At 38.2% G+C, this 18,829-nt stretch overlaps 1 protein-coding gene and 1 long non-coding RNA gene across 4 annotated transcripts; one reads left to right on the plus strand and one right to left on the minus strand.

Annotated features, from left to right (window-relative positions):
• Window positions 1-4,808: 4,808 nt before the first annotated feature.
• LOC112067776 (uncharacterized) lies at window positions 4,809-11,584 on the minus strand. Of its 3 annotated transcripts, none has more exons than XR_011474826.1 (6): window positions 11,493-11,584; window positions 7,397-7,530; window positions 7,233-7,301; window positions 5,563-7,104; window positions 5,358-5,478; window positions 4,809-5,259 (listed from the first exon to the last, which is right to left on the minus strand). It is a non-coding gene; the product is annotated as an uncharacterized lncRNA (long non-coding RNA). The 3 variants fall into 3 exon arrangements; XR_002893484.2 differs by having other exon boundaries at window positions 4,811-5,478; window positions 5,563-5,684; window positions 7,020-7,104; XR_011474825.1 differs by having other exon boundaries at window positions 4,809-5,478.
• On the plus strand, window positions 11,220-15,285 carry LOC111958862 (diablo IAP-binding mitochondrial protein-like). Its single transcript, XM_023980178.2, has 6 exons — window positions 11,220-11,344; window positions 11,500-11,632; window positions 13,408-13,533; window positions 13,709-13,819; window positions 14,117-14,213; window positions 14,580-15,285. Exons 1-6 carry the CDS (start codon window positions 11,235-11,237, stop codon window positions 14,777-14,779), a joined length of 777 nt encoding a protein of 258 aa, XP_023835946.1. The 5' UTR covers window positions 11,220-11,234; the 3' UTR covers window positions 14,780-15,285.
• Window positions 15,286-18,829: the final 3,544 nt, after the last annotated feature.

Raw genomic sequence — 18,829 nt, forward strand, 5'->3', positions numbered from 1 at the left:
TTTTCTTTAATATTTATCTATAATAATTGGTAGTTCTAAGTACTTATTTTCCCTGTTTTTTATTTTTCCACAGAACTTAACAGCGGTACACAATAGGAGAGAGACAGATATCTCCTTTTGTCATTAATATCAACCATAAAGGAAAATGACAAAGTACTAGAGTCATGTTATTAATTGTCCAAAGCAGGGATGGAGAGTGAGCTAAACGACTACCGCCGCGTAGCACTCACTTCCGTCATCATGAAGTGCTTTGAGAGACTAGTCAAGGACCATATCACCTCCACCCTACCTGACACCCTACCGACCCAATAGGTCCACAGACGACGCAATCGCAACCACACTGCACACTGCCCTAACCCATCTGGACAAGAGGAATACCTATGTGAGAATGCTGTTCATCGACTACAGCTCAGCATTTAACACCATAGTACCCTCCAACTCGTCATCAGCTCGAGACCTCTGGGTCTCGACCCCGCCCTGTGCAACTGGGTCCTGGACTTCCTGACGGGCCGCCCCCAGGTGGTGAGGGTGGGTAACAACATCTCCACCCCGCTGATCCTCAACACTGGGGCCCCACAAGGGTGCGTTCTGAGCCCTCTCCTGTACTCCCTGTTCACCCACGACTGCGTGGCCATGCACGCCTCCAACTCAATCTTCAAGTTTGCGGACGACACTACAGTGGTAGGCTTGATTACCAACAACGACGAGACGGCCTACAGGGAGGAGGTGAGGGCCCTCGGAGTGTGGTGTCAGGAAAATAACCTCACACTCAACGTCAACAAAACAAAGGAGATGATTGTGGACTTCAGGAAACAGCAGAGGGAGCACCCCCCTATACACATCGACGGGACAGTAGTGGAGAAGGTGGAAAGTTTTAAGTTCCTCGGTGTACACATCACGGACAAACTGAATTGGTCCACCCACACAGACAGCGTTGTGAGAAAGGCGCAGCAGTGCCTCTTCAACCTCAGGAGGCTGAAGAAATTCGGCTTGTCACCAAAAGCACTCAACAAACTTCTACAGATGCACAATCGAGAGCATCCTGTCGGGCTGTATCACCGCCTGGTACTGCAACTGCTCCGCCCACAACCGTAAGGCTCTCCAGAGGGTAGTGAGGTCTGCACAACGCATCACCGGGGGCAAACTACCTACCCTCCAGGACACCTACACCACCCGATGTCACAGGAAGGCCATAAAGATCATCAAGGACAACAACCACCCAAGCTACTGCCTGTTCACCCCGCTATCATCCAGAAGGCGAGGTCAGTACAGGTGCATCAAAGCAGGGACCGAGAGACTGAAAAACAGCTTCTATCTCAAGGCCATCAGACTGTTAAACAGCCACCACTAACATTTAGTGGCCGCTGCCAACATACTGACTCAACTCCAGCCACTTTAATAATGGGAATTGATGGAAATTATGTAAAAATGTACCACTAGCCACTTTAAACAATGCCACTTAATATAATGTTTACATACCCTACATTACTCATCTCATATGTATATGTATATACTGTACTCTATATCATCTACTGCATCTTGCCATCTTTATGTAATACATGTATCACTAGCCACTTTAAACTATGCCACTTTATGTTTACATACCCTACATTACTCATCTCATATGTACAGTCGTATGAAAAAGTTTGGGCACCCCTGACAATTTCCATGATTTCCATTTATAAATAATTGGGTGTTTGGATCAGCAATTTATTTGATCTATCAAAATAACTGATGGACACAGTAATATTTCAGTAGTGAAATGAGGTTTATTGGATAAACAGAAAATGTGCAATACGCATCAAAACAAAATTAGACAGGTGCATAAATTTGGGCACCCCAATAGAAAAATCACATCAATATTTAGTAGAGCCTCCTTTTGCTAAAATAACAGCCTCTAGACGCTTCCATGGCCTCTAATGAGTGTCTGGATGAAGGTATTTTGGACCATTACTCCTTACAAAAGATCGCCAGTTCAGTTAGGTTTGATGGTTGCCGAGCATGGACAGCCCGCTTCAAATCATCCCACAGATTCTCAATGATATTCAGGTCTGGGGACTGGGATGGCCATTCCAGAACATTGTACTTGTTCCTCTGCGTAAATGCCCGGGTAGATTTTGGCAGTGTTTTGGGTCGTTGTCTTGTTGAAATATCCAGCGCTGGCGTAACTTCAACTTTGTGACTGATTCTTCAACATTATTCCCAAGAATCTGCTGATATTGAGTGGAATCCATGCGACCCTCAACTTTAAACAGAATTCCCAGTACCGGCACTGGCCACACAGCCCCACAGCATGATGGAACCCCACCAAATTTTACTGTGGGTAGCAAGTTTTTCTTGGAACGCTGTGTTCTTTTGCCGCCATGCATAAGTCCCTTGTTATGACCAAAAACTCAATCTTTGTTTCATCAGTCCAAGCACCTTATTCCAAAATGAAGCTGGCTTGTCCAAATGTGCGTTTGCATACCTCAAGCGACTCTGTTTGTGGCATGTGTGCAGAAAGGCTTTCTTTCCGCATCACTCTCCTGTTTTTTGTGTTGTGTTTGTTTTTTTTTTTTTTTCATTTTGTTTTTTTTTTTACTAGTCTGTCTTTTTTGTTTGTCTGTTTTTGTGTTTTTGTCTAATTTATGGATCTTGCTTATATGGTGTAATGGTTCATATTGTTGTCATTTTTCTAGTTTTGTATCTTTATTTTTGTTTTTTTCTCTTTGATTGTCTTTTTTGCTATTGGTTGTTCTATGTAGTTTGTATGTGTATGTTTATTTTTGGTTTTTTTGTGGTGTCTTTTTTGTTTTTTTTTTGTGTAGGTTTTTGGTCTTGGTTTGTTGGGTCTGTTTTTTTTATGTTTTTTTTAGTTATCCTGTTTTTTCTCTTTTTTTTTTTTTTTACCTTTTCTTATTTTTCTTTGTTTCGTTTTTTTGTTTGTTTTTTTTTTTTTTTTTTTTCTGCTGTTTTTTTTCGTTGCCTTTCTTTTTTTTTTGTTTTCTTTTGTTGTTTTTTTTTTTTTGTTTTTTCTTTGTTTTTTTGTAGATTTGTTTATTTTTTTTAATCTTTGTGGTCTTTTCTTTTCGGTCCACGTTTTTTTTGCGTTTGCCTTGGTTTTAACTATTAGTAACTGTGGGCCGTGGGGTGGTGTTTTCTTGTTTTTTTTTTTTTTTTTTTTTTTTGTGGTCTCATTTTGGCTTTTTTTTCTTTTTTTTGCTCGCACTTTTATTGTGGCCGTTGTTGTTATCACTAGGGTGATTTTTTTTCTTTTTCTGTTGTTACTATGTTCTTTTTTTTTTTTTTTTGAATTTATTTGTTTTTTTCGCTGTGGGATGTATTTCGGTGTTATTTGTGCTTTTGTTTTTCCGTCTTTAACCATAGTTGAACAATCCTTTTGTTTGCGTAAGGTCAGTGTTGTGAGTTGTGTTTGAGGGCCTTCGCTATGCTGCTGGCTATCGTTGCTGTTTTCTAGAGGTAAGTGTTATTAGTAGAGACAGACAACTTTTTGTAGTAGTTGGCTGTTTTCTTTATCTTTTTATTTTAATTATTAATTTTTTTTTTATTATTATTGTTGTTGTTTTTTTATCTTTTTTTTTTGGTTTTTTCGTATGATTGTTGGTGATTGGTTCTGACTTTTGTTCTATTGAAGTTCCATTAGGCTTTAAGTTGATGCTTCAGACCATTATGTTGTTTCTCATATTTTGTTGTGTGTTTTTTTCTGCAAGTTTTTTGTAATGCATTTGTTTTTTGCTTTTTTATATGTTCTGTTTGTATTATCGATTTTGTTTGTAGTTTTTTTGCTAAATTGCTATTGTTTATTTTTCAGAATTGAGCTGTTTGGTATTGAGTGTTGTGGCTGCGTGCGTCATGGCGGATTCTGTGTGGTGTTGTTGTCGTGTTGGTGGTGTCGGTAGGTTTGTGGTTTGGTTTTTTGTTGGTTTTTGGAATGTTTTGTTCGTTCTTTGATTTTTTTTGTGGGTTGTTTTTTGGTTTTTTTTTCTCTGTGGACTGGGGTTTTTTGGGGTGTTAATGGTTTTCTTTTGCTTTGTATTTTTGTGGTTATGAGGTGGTTTTTGCAATTTTTTACATCTTTTTTTTGTATATTTTTGGCCTTTATTGGCATGGGGGTTTGTATGGTTTCTAAATATTTGTCTGGACATACCCCAGACTCAGATTTTATTAGAAAATGATGGCATGCCACTGTGATCATTTTCTGTGACGACAGAGTAAATTATTATGCAGCCTCAGAGGGGTGCCCAAACTTTTTCATACGACTGTATATTACATTTAAGTAATTTAGCAGACGCTCTTATCCAGAGCGACTTACAATTGGAAAGTTCATACATATTCATCCTGGTCCCCCCGTGGGGAATGAAACCCACAACCCTGGCGTTGCAAGCGCCTGCTCTACCAACTGAGGCCACACGGTACTCGATACCATCTACTGCATCTTGCCTATGCCGTTCTGTACCATCACTCATTCATATATCTTTATGTACATATTCTTTTTCCCTTTACACTTGTGTGTATAAGTAGTAGTTGTGGAATTGTTGGTTGATACTTGTTGGTTATTACTGCATTGTCGGAACTAGAAGCACAAGCATTTCGCTACACTCGCATTAACATCTGCTAACCATGTGTATGTGACAAATAAAATTGATTTGTTTGAGTGAGCTAGTGAGGTAGGCTGCAGTGGTTTGGCTGGTCAAACAGTATACTGAACATGTAACCACAGTAATGGTGGGCCAGTAAAATCATGAATAAAAATGTAATATTGACAAATTAAACAGAAATTTGTAGACCTTTAATCTTTTCCAACATGTCAACAGACACTTTACTTCAAATAAGTACGAAACATTTCACAGTGTTAACTTTCTCTTTATTCCTGGTTGATGTACATGTCAGAGCTTCTTCAGTGTGGATGGGGTATAGCATACATTTTCAACAACACAGACTGCACTTCCAGTTTGTGTTCTTTACTCTGTTGAACTCTTTTGTTTCATTCCGAGGCACAGCACATGGAACCTCAGTTGGCATGCAAAACATTCAATCAAACAAAACAAAGCGTAACACGTTATAAATAATATCAAATATCAATGCAGTATGACGAACTGCCATCCCTTGGTGTTATATCATAAATTGTCTTGCATGCTGTCACTGTTGTCAAAAGATTATAAACATGTTAAATAAAGTTACTAACTCAGTCAGTCTTTGGACCACATCCAGGTTCTTTATCAGTSGCACACATGAAGCAGTTGTTGGCTTTGTTGAACTCTGAAATCATAGGCATGAACTGAACATATGGCTGTCACCACAAAACTACATAAAAATAAATAATTTACATTTACTTTGAATTAAATGTCATTACATACCAGACATTTTTAGTATATCCTCAGCCATTWYTTTTCGCAGTTGCTCCATGTGTTTTTGTGAAGGTTCYATATCAATTTGGGAGGGGATGTTGGSGAAGTTCTGTGCAACTTCCTTGGCCATCTACACCAACAAATAAAATAGAGTTTTTGACCTAATTGTCACATAACAGCTAACCATTCATTATTGAAAATATAACTATCAAACCTGCATTACAAAGACCCCGCAGCTGAAGGTGTCCTGCTGCATAGTGGGAGTCATTTCCCCTCCATGTCCACTTTATGTCCTCGTCTTTTCCATGGCAGGATCTTCTCAGTTTGAAGTATTCTCTTTTTTATGTAAACATAATGGAATTCTGATTAGTTATAGGAAAATGAATACACAGGCCAAAATTGTATGCTGTTTTCCTTATCACTATAATCTAGTAATTTCCTTTATGCCCCATTTTACACACAGCCTAAATTATAGGCACTGAACCATTTACAGGACAATAATAAAAGTAGCATATAGGATCCAAMCCTATCACAGAGTGAATAAATGTAGAGAGTTTATAGACTTTAAGAAAAAAATATTAAGTGACAGTTTCATCAGTACGTGCTTAAAGAAAGTCATATCACAAAGATCACAGATGACAGTGCCCACCAAATCTATGACAATAGAGAATGTATTGTAAGCACCCAAGTGTGTTAAAGTGTGTTTGTCAAAATAATATCTGAAAATGTCAGTTGTTGAACATAATACTTGAACATAAATGTCAGTTGTTGAACAAATTGCAATAGCAATTTATGATATATGCAGTTGAGAAATATTCCATGTACCAATACTACATGTAGGACGGACATTCCCACATACAGTATACACATACATAGAGGCATTTTTCAGATATGATTTTACCAGTCAGAATCCAGAATGGATATGACAATGTGGCCAGCACAGGATGTAATACACCCTTACAACAATCTACTTTTTTATCTTCTTGACTTCTTAGCTGGTAAACTGCTACTGTTTGTCAAGAAAAGAGACCCAATTAGGGGTTAGTGTACTCCAGTAAAAAAAGGCTGGTTTAGATTAAAACTATTGCCCTGTGTCCTCGTTCATAGGGGCATGAGAGACTAGTCAGTGGTAGAATTGAGTTGGTACTTTATTGGCCCAAACACCCACAGACCCACAAGGTTGAGGTTACTCATGGATAGTAATTAGTAATATTTGTTTTTGTTGCATTGATGCACTGTCCAAGAATAGGATCCAAAGTGTTAGGAAATATTTGTTCCCATAAATACAAAGGAGGATGGCTCTCCTCATACTTTGGCACTTTAGTCAGACTGCCAGACTGTGTAAAAAAAATGTATGATGGGGCCGGCAACGGAGTTCCCATTGACTAAGCACCCCAGAGCCATTCAGGAGAGAATACACAAGTCAAGGGTGCCAATTGAAAGTCAAGGGGTGTGTCTGTGCCTTTTGGATTACTCTCTCTTTACAGAGAACCCCTGTGGTTCAAGTGAAGAGCTACCCTTCCCCTTTCAGTCTGCTCTGCGCATGTCTGAAAGTGACAGAGCCAGCAGCCAAGAGAGTTTTTCACAGTATGWCATMAAAGATGATTACACTTATGAATGTATGTAAAATGCTAATATGTATTAGATCCAGTACAATGGAATAAATAAGACCTGAATTTGAATGTTCCGATTCCTCCTTCTCTTTCTGTCCAGCAGGGTCAACCAAAGACACTTGGCCTGAAGGTTCATGCAGATACTGGGAAAGCAATATAGAAATGTATTGATCCCTTAAATGATTTTACTATTAAATGACCCATATCACAACCCTCATACCCCTTCACAAAAATGTACCTAAATCAAATTTGGAAAAAGGATTTTACTCACAATGAACTTCCAGTGGTTCTGGTTCACATTGAAGAAACTCATGACAGCATTGTAGTTACTGAAGTTCACCTGAAATAAATAATTTCACATGCTTGCCACTAAGCCAAAAATAAAAGTATCAATAGTTAATCCTTTAAAATTCCACTAACAGATTGTATTAGTACCTTGGGCAGACTTTGCTGCGCACTAAACTTCTTTCTCCATTTAGAATGACGTGGGCTGGGTAGTGATTTAGGATGTAAATCTTTGTCCCGTGACCGCAGCTTTTTGTGGTTGCTTGAAGGTACCATTCGATTGTCTGTATAACGAGAGAAAGTAAAACCACAAATGCTTTGAATGTGAAGAAGATTATACAAATAATTAAGCATAAACTAAAATACATAGACGTTTCAGAGAATATTGCTTAGTTAGAAGGATTGTTTATCGAGATTTAAAACAAACGTAATTACATTTGCCTTTGTTTTTATTTGTCTAATATATTCTGTCTACATGCAATTTATTGGGTCATTGTCACATTCAGTTGAAGTCGGAAGCTTACATACAACTTAGGTTGGAGTCATTAAAACTAGTTTTTCAACCACTCCACAAATTTCTTGTTAACAAACTATAGTTTTGGCAGTCGGTTAGGACATTTACTTTGCGCATGACACAAGTCATGTTATATAGTGCGGTCCCTGCCGGCCGATGTGAATCGGAAGGATAAGCTTTTAAGATAAAACTTWATAAATATGAATAGATTTAATATAGGGCTAAGATAAAGGATTATATAATTAAAAACCTGCCTAGGTTCTCTATTGGAATAGGCCTTTATGATCCTAAAAKAAATCTCAATATGAAAAATGTAAAGGATTATTATTCTTCCGATACACACCGGCAAATGGATGGATTAGGTATTGTCAACAGGGTTGTTGTCTCTAGTGTGTGGCAGGCTGGTTAACACTGGGATAAAGGGATTCAAGTTAACGGTAGAACTATTACAATAATTGGCTTATGGAAGCACTTCTCAAAGCGAGAGAAAGGTATAGTATATATTTCTATATAAGCCATTTATGCTACCTTTTATATTATTGATCCTAATGATAAGGCCTAGGTGTAAAACAGCCTTGGGGATAGAGCAACGACGCTTGAATAGAAAACAAAATGTGTGTGGGTGGAGAGAGGGTTGGTTTTACAGGTTTACTTGCTCTGGATTGTCAGTACTGCATGTATTCTTGGCTGTCGTGCTGTGGCTGTGTCGGAATCGATGGGTATGCCTTCCCATAAGTGAGTGCCCGCGGTTGGCTTGCGGTCGGCTCTGGCACAGCCATGGCACAAAACAACAGGATATAATGTGATGCCTAAGACACATTTTTAGTTAGTCATTAGCGGCCGTTAGAACCTTGCTTCCTTTTTATGTCGGAATACAACAGGATACAATGAGGACTACATGAAATATGTCTTGCATGTAATGGACATAACAAAGCACTGGTCTTGTGATATATTTAGGTTGTTTCCTCTTCATTATTATTATTATTTTTGAACAATTGAATCCAATGAACTGTGCAGGGTGGGCTGACATGCTTATAGCCTTGCTAGGCCTTTCTAAATATGAGCATGCATTTATAAGATTGTGCTGTTATTATTTCTATTAATATGATCTATTATTGTTTTTTCTGACTGTTTTCCATGTTATTTGGTTAGTTCTCTTAAGCATCCTCATAGATATTTATGTTATCATGGGACTGCCCATATTTTTCACATGCTCTGAATACAACAAGTGTAGACCTTACCGTGAAATGCTTACTTACAAGCAAAGGCGCGTCATGAGTCAGGGAGATGATCTGATAGTCTTAGTGACAACAGACCTAGATATGGGGGTAGGTTTTAGTGGGTGGAATATTAGGAATATTTGAGGTTTACAAAGTTGCAGCTATAGTATGCTTTACAGTGTAAATTATTATGGTACAACTATATGGACACTTAATAATCATTGTGCTTTTTAATGGTAAGTTTACAAACATTGGTTGTGGTAAGTATAATTGAAACTTGGGTATTATTATGGAAAGTGTGGAAATAAGTACATTGGTACAGCAGATCCCCTTATTGTATGGGACACTTTCAAATGTACTTTTAGAGGCCATTCAATACAATACTCATCGTTAAAACAAAATCAGTTTAGGTCAAAAGAGATGAGACTGATAAAGGAAATAGAGGAAGAAACAGAGCAGGTAGATGGTAATGGAAACTGTACTACAGAGGCACAAAAAAAGGTTAGACGAAAAACAAAAAGAATTGGAGGTACTTATTCAAGAACGATCAAGTGTAATGTATTACAAAAATAAAGCGAATTTGATGGGATATGGTGAAAAATGCAMAAWWTTTCTTGAATYTTCAACATAGAAATTCTACCAAAAAGAATTTACAGAAACTCGTTACAAATAATCAAGGTATCCATGATTCACCAAATGATATTTTAAGCATATGTCTCCTCCATTTCCACTGAATGTCAACTGTAAGGATTTCTTTCCTAATAATAATAATAATAATAATAATGTAAAATTAACAAATTTACAGAAAGACCTGTGTGAAGGCCAACTTACAGAAGAGGAACTTTTTGAGGCAATAAAATATTTTCAGTCTGGAAAAACACCAGGGCTTGATGGTATACCAGTAGAGGTATATCAGACCTTTTTGAAGTACTCAAAGACCATTATTAGCATGTTTTAATTACTCTTATACAAATGGTAGACTTTCAGGTACTCAACAAGAACGTTTGATTTCGTTAGTACTAAAACAGGACCCAGGTGGTGAGTATACAGATCCAATCCATTTAAAAAACTAGAGGCCTCTAACATTTCAAKGTTGTGATGCGAAAATCCTGGCGAAATGCATAGCACGTAAAATATAAAACATTTTTACCAGATATTGTTCATCCTGGTCAGACAGGTTTTTTACATGGACAATATATTGGAGATAAGATAMGATAATTACTTGAAACAATTGAACATTATGAAACATCGAAGATACCAGGCCTGGTCTTCATAGCAGATTTTGAAAAGGCGTTTGATAAAGTACGACTAGAATTTATATATAAATGCCCGGATTACTTTAATTTTGGTGAATCTCTTATAAAATGGGTTAAAGTTATGTACAGCAACCCCAGGTGTAAAATTAGATCCAACAAGAACATCAAGKGGTTAGAAATCCARGGGATAAAAACAAAAGTGTCAATGTATACCGATAACTCTAGTTTTTAAATCCGCAATCTGGATCCCTGCACAGTCTCATKGAAGRTCTTGATAACTTTTCTAGCCTCTCTGGATTAAAACCTAATTATGACAAGTGTACCATATTACGTATTGGATCGTTACAAAAATAGTGTTTACACTACCTTGTAGTTTACCATTAAAATGGGTGGATGGTTAAGKAGATATACTTGGTATTCACAACTCAAAAAATATAAATGAACTTACCTCTTCTCAACATTAGATCACCTTTGATGTGAATGTCTGATACATTTGGGGGTGAACTGCCTGTCACTAATTTTAATTGGAGGGACACTGATTCATCAGTAAATTAATCAGTAAAGTAACTCGAGGATGATATTGAAATATTTGTTTTGCCAGAAAAAAACTGTGGACGGATGAGTTCAATTTACGTAACCTTGTGCTTGAGCCCCCTCCTGAAACTTCAGGCAATGTCTAGTTGGCACATTTCAGGAGACAGTAAACAAATCAATRCATCTGTGTGATGGGAAGCTGCTTGTTCTGTGGCCTTAAAAATACCCMTGTGACTCTACAGGATTCAGGAAGCACAGTTGGGCAAAGGAATASAAGACTACAGCAGAAACACAGCATACAAATTTGAAACTATTTTACCACTAGGTGACGACAGAGACTTACTTTTTGTCGTAAAGAATTCTGGTAAAGTTTAAAATTATTTATTGAGACTTTAATACATCATATACATTTACCTAATATAATTTATTTTAGTTGAAGAGTAATAAACGATATTACAAGTAAAATGCAAGCTATTAGACAATGCTGTTTGTGCTACTGGGGGACGGACTTCCTTTTGCTCCTGACCAATATGGCCGCGCTCAGAAGAAGCGTTGCATGTCTACATTTCTTTAGGTAAATATCTTTATAATAACAACTGCATCATTGCACCCTAATTCATTGTATTCGTACGCAAACAGAAACAGTTTCGTCTTAGATAAGTATCGAATTGCTGTAATCACTAAAGCTTGCTAATATCAGTGTTGTTGTTTACTCTCATTACCTTGCAGGAGCACAGCAGCGAGTGTCCTCAACAGTAGGAAACCCTTGCGCCAGAGGCTCGTGCGTTTCAGAGATGTTACCAGAACGAGCTTGGTCTCTTTGAGTGTTGGCAGTGGACTGAGCGCTGTCCCCTTCATGCAGGTAAAGGACCATTTTCCCTCTCTTGCGCGCACGCGCGGGTCACTCATCACTTTATATTAGTGTCATTGAATAATGCTGAACAACTTGAATAAGGCTGACATCATATACAATGCATTCGGAAGGTATTTAGACCCCTTGACTTTTTCCACGTTTTGTTACTTTACAGCCTTATTCTAAAATGTATTAAATAAATACAAATCCTCATCAATCTACACTCAATAARCTATAATGACGAAGCCAAAAGAGATTTTGACATTTTTGCAAATGTACAAAAAAATAAAAAACATACATACCTTATTTACACAAGTATTCAGACCCTTTGCTACGAGACTCGAAATTGAACTCAGATGCATCCGGTTTCTATTGATCATCTTTGGGATGTTTCTACAACTTGATTGGAGTCCACCTGTTGTACATTTTATTGATTAGACAAGATTTGGAAAGGCACACGCCGGTCTATAAAAGGTCCCACAGTTGACAGTGCATGTCAGAGCAAAAACCAAGCCATGAGTTTGAAGGAATTGTTTGTAGAGCTCCAAGACAGAATTGTGTCGAGGCACAGATCTAGGGAAGGGTACCAAAACATTTCTGCGGCCTTGAAGGTCCCCAAGAACACAGTGGCCTCCTTCATTCTTAAGTGGAAGAAGTTCAGAACCACCAAGACTTCCTAGAGCTGGCAGCCCTGCCAAACTGAGCAATTGATGGATAAGGGCATTGCTCAGGGAGGTGACCAAGAACCTGATGGTCACTCTGACAGAGCTCCAGAGTTCCTCTGTGGAGAACCTTCCAGAAGGACAACCATCTCTGCAGCACTTCACCAATCAGGCCTTTATGATAGAGTGGCCAGAAGGAAGCCACTCATTAGTAAAAGGCACATGACAGACAGGAGTTTGCCAAAAGGCACTTAAAGACTCTCAGACCAGGAGAAACCATTTTCTCTGGKCTTATGAAACCAAGATTGAACTCCTTGGTCTGAATGCCAAGCGTCACGTCTGGAGGAAACCTGGCACCATCCCTACGGTGAAGCATGGTGGTGGCAGCATCATGGTGTGGGGATGTCGTTCATTGGCAGGGACTGGGAGACTAGTCAGGATCGAGRGAAAGATGAACAGAGCAAAGTATAGAGAGATCCTTGATGTAAATCTGCTYCAAAGCGCCCAGGACCACAGACTGGGGTGAAGGTTCACCTTCCAACAGGACATCGACCCTAAGCACACAGCCAAGACAACGCAGGAGTGGCTTCGGGACAAGTCTCTGAATGTCCTTGAATGGCCCAGCCAGAGCCCAGACTTGAACTCGATTGAACATCTCTGGAGAGACCTGAAAATATCTGTGCAGCGACACTCCCCATCCAACCTGACAGAGCTTGAGAGGATCTGCAGAGAAGAATGGGAGAAACTACCCAAAAACAGGTGTGCCAAGCTTGTAGCGTCATATCCAAGAAGACTCAAGGCTGTAATCCCTGCCAAAGGTGCTTCAACAGAGTGCTCAGTAAGGGTCTGAATACTTATGTAAATGTAATATTTCAGTTATTTAAAAAAAAAGAAATATATGAAAGCCTGTTTTTGCTTTGTCATTATGGGGTATTGTGTGTGGATTGATAAGGGGGAAAAACWATTTCATCCATTTTAGAATAAGGCTGTAACGTAACAAAATGTGGGAAAAGTCAGGGGGTCTGAATACTTTCCGAATGCACTGCACATGAATGCCTTAATCGTAAAAATCCCCCCTTTCAGCTCATATATTGAACTTTTTCTGTTTCTCTCCCTATCCAGCAAGTGGAGAACCTCTCTCATGAATCCCTGATCCGAAGCGCATCCTCTATGGTTACAGACAGTGCAAACACTTACCTCTCCCAGACCACTCAGGCTCTCGTAGACTCCATCACACAATATTCCATAGTAAGTACCTGAAGGGGTCATAGTGGATTTTTGTTATCGTATATGCTAAGATGTACAGTGTGATAATTATATCCATAAATATCAAATGCTAATTTAACCAGTAAGGCAATSGCATCATGCTACCKAAATGACCCTTCATGTTTTTGACCGTTTGTTTTGTTTGCGTTGTCCTCAGGCTCTCCATACCCTCATCGCCCTTCAGAGGAGATATCTGGCTTCACTGGAAAAACTCTCCACTGCTGAGGAGGATGCCATTTGGCAAGTGATCATTGCCCAGCGTGTTGAAGTAGGTGTATGAAATGTGTCCTCAAAATAAACCAAAAATACACTGTTGTCTTAAGTCATCTTTCAGAAAAAATATATGTTCCTGTATTTTTGTATCCAGCCATCTGGAAAAGCTAYGTCTTTAGGGTGTCTTGTTTATTTCCAAAGAACTTTTAACTTGATTTACAATCTAAAATAGTAAACGCTTTAGTCACTCCTGTTTGCCTTTTCAATTTTTAAAAGTAAATATGGTTTGAGTTCTATAAACTTCTCAAGAATGTAATGAAATGTTCTGATGGGTTTCTCTCTGTTCTGTCAGGTTGGTGACAGACTAGATGAATGCAACCGCTTCGAGTCAAACTGGATTAATGCCGTCAACCTTTGTGAAATGGCAGCTGAGGCAGCATACAACACAGGTATGTTTATTACCAGTGACATTACTGAAAAGGTTGTGTTAAACATGTTTGTGACTGTCCATCAGTGTTTTGTTACTTGTCATGTTTTTGTTTGGACGCGAGGAAGAATAGCTCCTGCTTCGGCAAAAGACAATGGGGTTCGAATAAACCTGTTAGTGAATACAGCTTTGTGATGGTAAAGAASACTTAAACCTCCAGGTCACCATGTACTCTAATTCCCATGATGCAGCACAATAGAGAAATGATGGACAAGGGCACCTGCTCAGTGTCACCCGTTATCATCATGGATTGAAGGTTTCATCTTCGGCCCCTTTCTCTGTTATGGTGAAATTTGACTAAGACCACCGTCTTATGTTTGTTTCCCAGGAGCTGAGCATGCATCCATCACAGCCAAGACCAATTTGCAGGTGGCCAAGGTTCAGGTGGAGGAGGTCCGGCAGATATCTGTGGATGCTGAGAGGAAGCTGACTGAGACCCAGGCCGAGGAGATCCAGAKGATGGCAGAGTATGCCTTCATAGAGAGTGGCGGTGATGACGTGCATGAGGCTTACCTCAGAGAGGACTAAGACTAATCCTGAGAGTAAAACAAGTTTGAGTAATTTATTGTGGTTTAAATCCTCAACAAGTAGACAGTACACAGTCCATCATTTGAGAAGTTCAGGAGTTTTGAGTCATTGGGGTTGTTGTTTATATAAAATTATTATGATAAACAAAAAGAATGTAGAGAATTTAGTGGTGAATTGAATAACACCAATATTATTTAATAACACAAAGTTATTATATTTTAGTGGATGTAATGTCATGCTTCCTTGTTTATAAAGCTGAGTTGATCACAATTTCATGCACTTATTTGAATTTGAACTGTAACATTAAATTATAATATTTATTTGAATACAGCTATGAATAACAACTTCAAGTCTTTAAACTGAAAAGAATAATTGACAATCAGGGTATCCTAAGTGAATTGTATGGACTATGGTCAACATAGCAGTAGAGTATGGTGGCATTTGTTTATTTGTATTTTATGATATGTAAATTAAATAACTTTATAATAAAAAGTATATTTTCCATATAGCTGTTTGGATTGTATTCTGTTTCTTTTGGTTTATTGGACATTTTCTCCAGAGTGAATATACTTGTCAGTATGGATTTGAATACTCAAAGTTTACAATACAATTCAGCTGAAGAATAAAAAATAAAACAATTGTCTAACTTTTACAGAGAAGGAGGGAAGTTAATATTTATCTGCATGTTATGGGGTTGCCTGAGAGTCCGTGTGAGTTCTGTAAAAATGTGGTATTTGGCAGTAAGGATTTTTCTTTACTGTTAATTGTGGGTGAGACTAGATGTCATAGTTGGGAACTGTGTCTCTGCCAACCTGAGAGACAAATACCATATGTGGTCCTCTTTGGGACATATTTTGTTTACAAAAGTGGGCTGTTTTCCCCTCTTAACTCTGCATAAAACCAGTGACGTCATTTGAGACATTCATTGACCAATCTAAACAAGGTGCCAACTATTTTTAGGGTTTCAGGTACTTTTTATGCCAAGAAGAACTTCATTTTTTGCATGTTGTCAGAAAACCGTTTTTTATATACACATCTAGTAGTTGATGGCAAAGTGCTGTTTTTTTCCCTCACTAATTTCTCAGGATTTCTGAAAGAGGAAATATCAAAATGTTTCTTGGTACTTGGATCTGCCCCTCCACCATGTCTTTTATGTCTGCCCTTTCACTCAACACTTTTTATTCTTTGCTAATAATCCGCACACATTTCCTCCTCACAGCTTTCAGTCTATTTTGCTAACCCCTGCTGTCATCACCCAATCCACCATGTCACCTAAACCAAGGGCTCTGACAACACACAAAATAACATTACGATACGAGGTCAATGGGTTTGGAAAACAGGTTGATACTTGAATTGGCTTCTCTTTTAGGTCAGTTTATGTTTATTTGACATGTTTATTTCRTTTTTAATATTACCTTGAACATAAGGCAAACCAGTGATCGTGTGTGTAATGTCTGGTACTGTTTCTTTCTTTTGTGAAGAAGGAAATGGTACAAAAACAATTYTCAATCTATGAGAGTGTAATGTGTTGTCCATTAGACACACAGAAGGCTGGGGGGACATGTGAACAGGTGAATGAATGAGCTGAAGATAACTTGTGTCAGCTGTCAAAGTTCATGATGTGGGAAGCAGTTCAAAGCAAAACTCACTAGACTATGAAAGAGCTCTTTGGACTGTGTGAAACATTTGAGCAGCTTTACGGATTGCTTTGTGAATTCTAATTAGACACTTTTTTAATAGACATTTAGTGTTTTACTTTAGTGTTTTACTTTGTCTCATTGTGTGGTAATTGTATGGATTTCTTTAATACTTGATATAACTATCTTTATGAGGTTTTATGGAATCAAATGGAACTGAAACAGAAAATCCCCAAACATAGATAACTGTATAGCATGCTCTGTGTGTTCTTTACTGTTTGACCTTCATGTGTAATATTGTTTTAGTGTAAAAATGTACCTGTAGATGGCAGTCTAAATCTATAATAAAATACAATAAAAGGCTCAATTCAATCAAACCTGGAATTCCAGTATTTCCGTTTTTTCTCAGTGGGGTGTGAGCATTTTTTCGGAACAATGACAGAACTCTGTCTTTAAACTCCTAGTAGATCAATACGTTTTCTTTGCAGTCACTTCACACCAACAGCAAGGTTAAGAAGGTGGAACAGCACTTCTTCAACCTCAGGCTGAGGAAATGTGTCTTGGCCCCTAAGACCTCACAAAATTCTACAGATGCACCATTGAGAGCTTGTTGTATGGATGTATTACCGCATGGTATGGCAACTGCACCGCCTACAATCGCAGGACTCTCCAGAGGGTAGTGCCTTCAGCCCGACGCATCATCGGTGGCACATTGCCTGCCCACCAGGACAACTACAGCACCCGGTGCCACAGGAAGGCCAAAAAGATCATCAAGGACATTGGCCATAGCCTGTTCCCCCCACTACCATCTAGATTCTAGAAGGTGGAGAGTCTCAGACAGAACAGGAATATCCAAGCTGGGACCGAGAGACTTCTATCTCCAGGACATTAGACTGTTAAACAGTCACCACTAGCCAGACTCCGTCAGTAGCCGCCTACTGTAGCATGATGTACTACAGGACACATAATGCTCTGTAATGATATCCTGTGTTAACTTACTAAACAGTTTCCTAAAGCTAACACTATGGTGTCCCGGCTCTATATTCTTACAGCTACCACTGAGTACTCTACCCTGAACCTTAGAGACTGCTGCTCTATGTACATAGAGTCATTGAACACTGGTCACTTTATTAATAATGTTTACATACCGTTTTTCCCACTTTATACTGTACTGTATGTCTACTGCTGTACATATCATTCTTACTGTATATCTTGTGTAAATTCATCTGGTGTATATAYGTATAGATTGTATTTGTATTACTGTTACAGTGCTATTTGGTTTGTTAATTGGATACGTTACGAGATTTMTTGATTTCTTGATGTTTTTTATAATTAAAAAAAAAAGATTATTATTTGTGCACTTGTTTGCCATTTTACTGCATTGTTAGGAGCTAGTCACAGAAGTATTTCGCTGCACCTGCTATAACATCTGCTAAACTGTATACGCGACCAATAAACTTTGACTTGACTAAATCAAGAGGATCAAAAATGGAAGTATAACTATTACGGGCAGAATTATGGCCAATTACTCTCAATAAGCATATTGTGTGCAGAATTCCTCAATCGGTTTCATCACAATCCAAATCCATCTATTCAATACATAGGCTGGTTTGCTCATAGTTTTGTATACGTTCCATTGGCGCCCAGAAACACAGTCCATAAAAGAAGAAAAGACGTAGACGTTCCATATAAGAACACAACTGATATGAATGTATAGGCCGCAATCCACACCAAAGCAAAGCTCTAAAATGGAAGGTCACAATGTTGGAGATGATGACAGTAGGAGTTAGACAGTAGTATTTATTGATTGCCGGAAACAGTGAACACAATTTCACAAATTTTTCTTCTGATGAAAACAATGTGTTAATTTTCGTTAAACAAAACAATTAACAATGAATTTTGTATTCACTGATGACATTTGTATTTAAAGTTTAGCAAAAGGTGGTTTAAGATGTGCAAGTCAGGTACAAAGCAAGTAAATTATCAGAAGTTCTGTAAATCTATTTAAGCATTTGGTCGTTGCCATTCCGCTATAGATATGTTTCAACATAGATCACAAAATTGCTTGTATGAGGTTGAGAAAAACTGTAATTACATAGTAGTTTGACAATACTTTCTCATACCTCAGTAGAAAGCTGCACACTAAGCTCTGGACAGAGAGACATTCATATGACTGGATAATGTCCTTATGTAGCCAAAGCTAACATAACCCTTTTTTAACATGACAATCAATTGTTAGAGATCAGAAATACAGTGCATTCGGAAAGTATAACCCCTTGACTTTTTCCACATTTTGTTACGTTACAGCCTTATTTTAAAATGGATTGAATAAAAAAAATCTGTATAAATCTACATGCAATACCCCATAATGACAAAGCGAAAACAGGTTTTTAGAAATGTTTGCAAATGTATT

The sequence above is a fragment of the Salvelinus sp. IW2-2015 genome, linkage group LG4p (genome assembly GCF_002910315.2).
Source record: "Salvelinus sp. IW2-2015 linkage group LG4p, ASM291031v2, whole genome shotgun sequence".
Lineage (NCBI taxonomy): Eukaryota > Metazoa > Chordata > Actinopteri > Salmoniformes > Salmonidae > Salvelinus > Salvelinus sp. IW2-2015.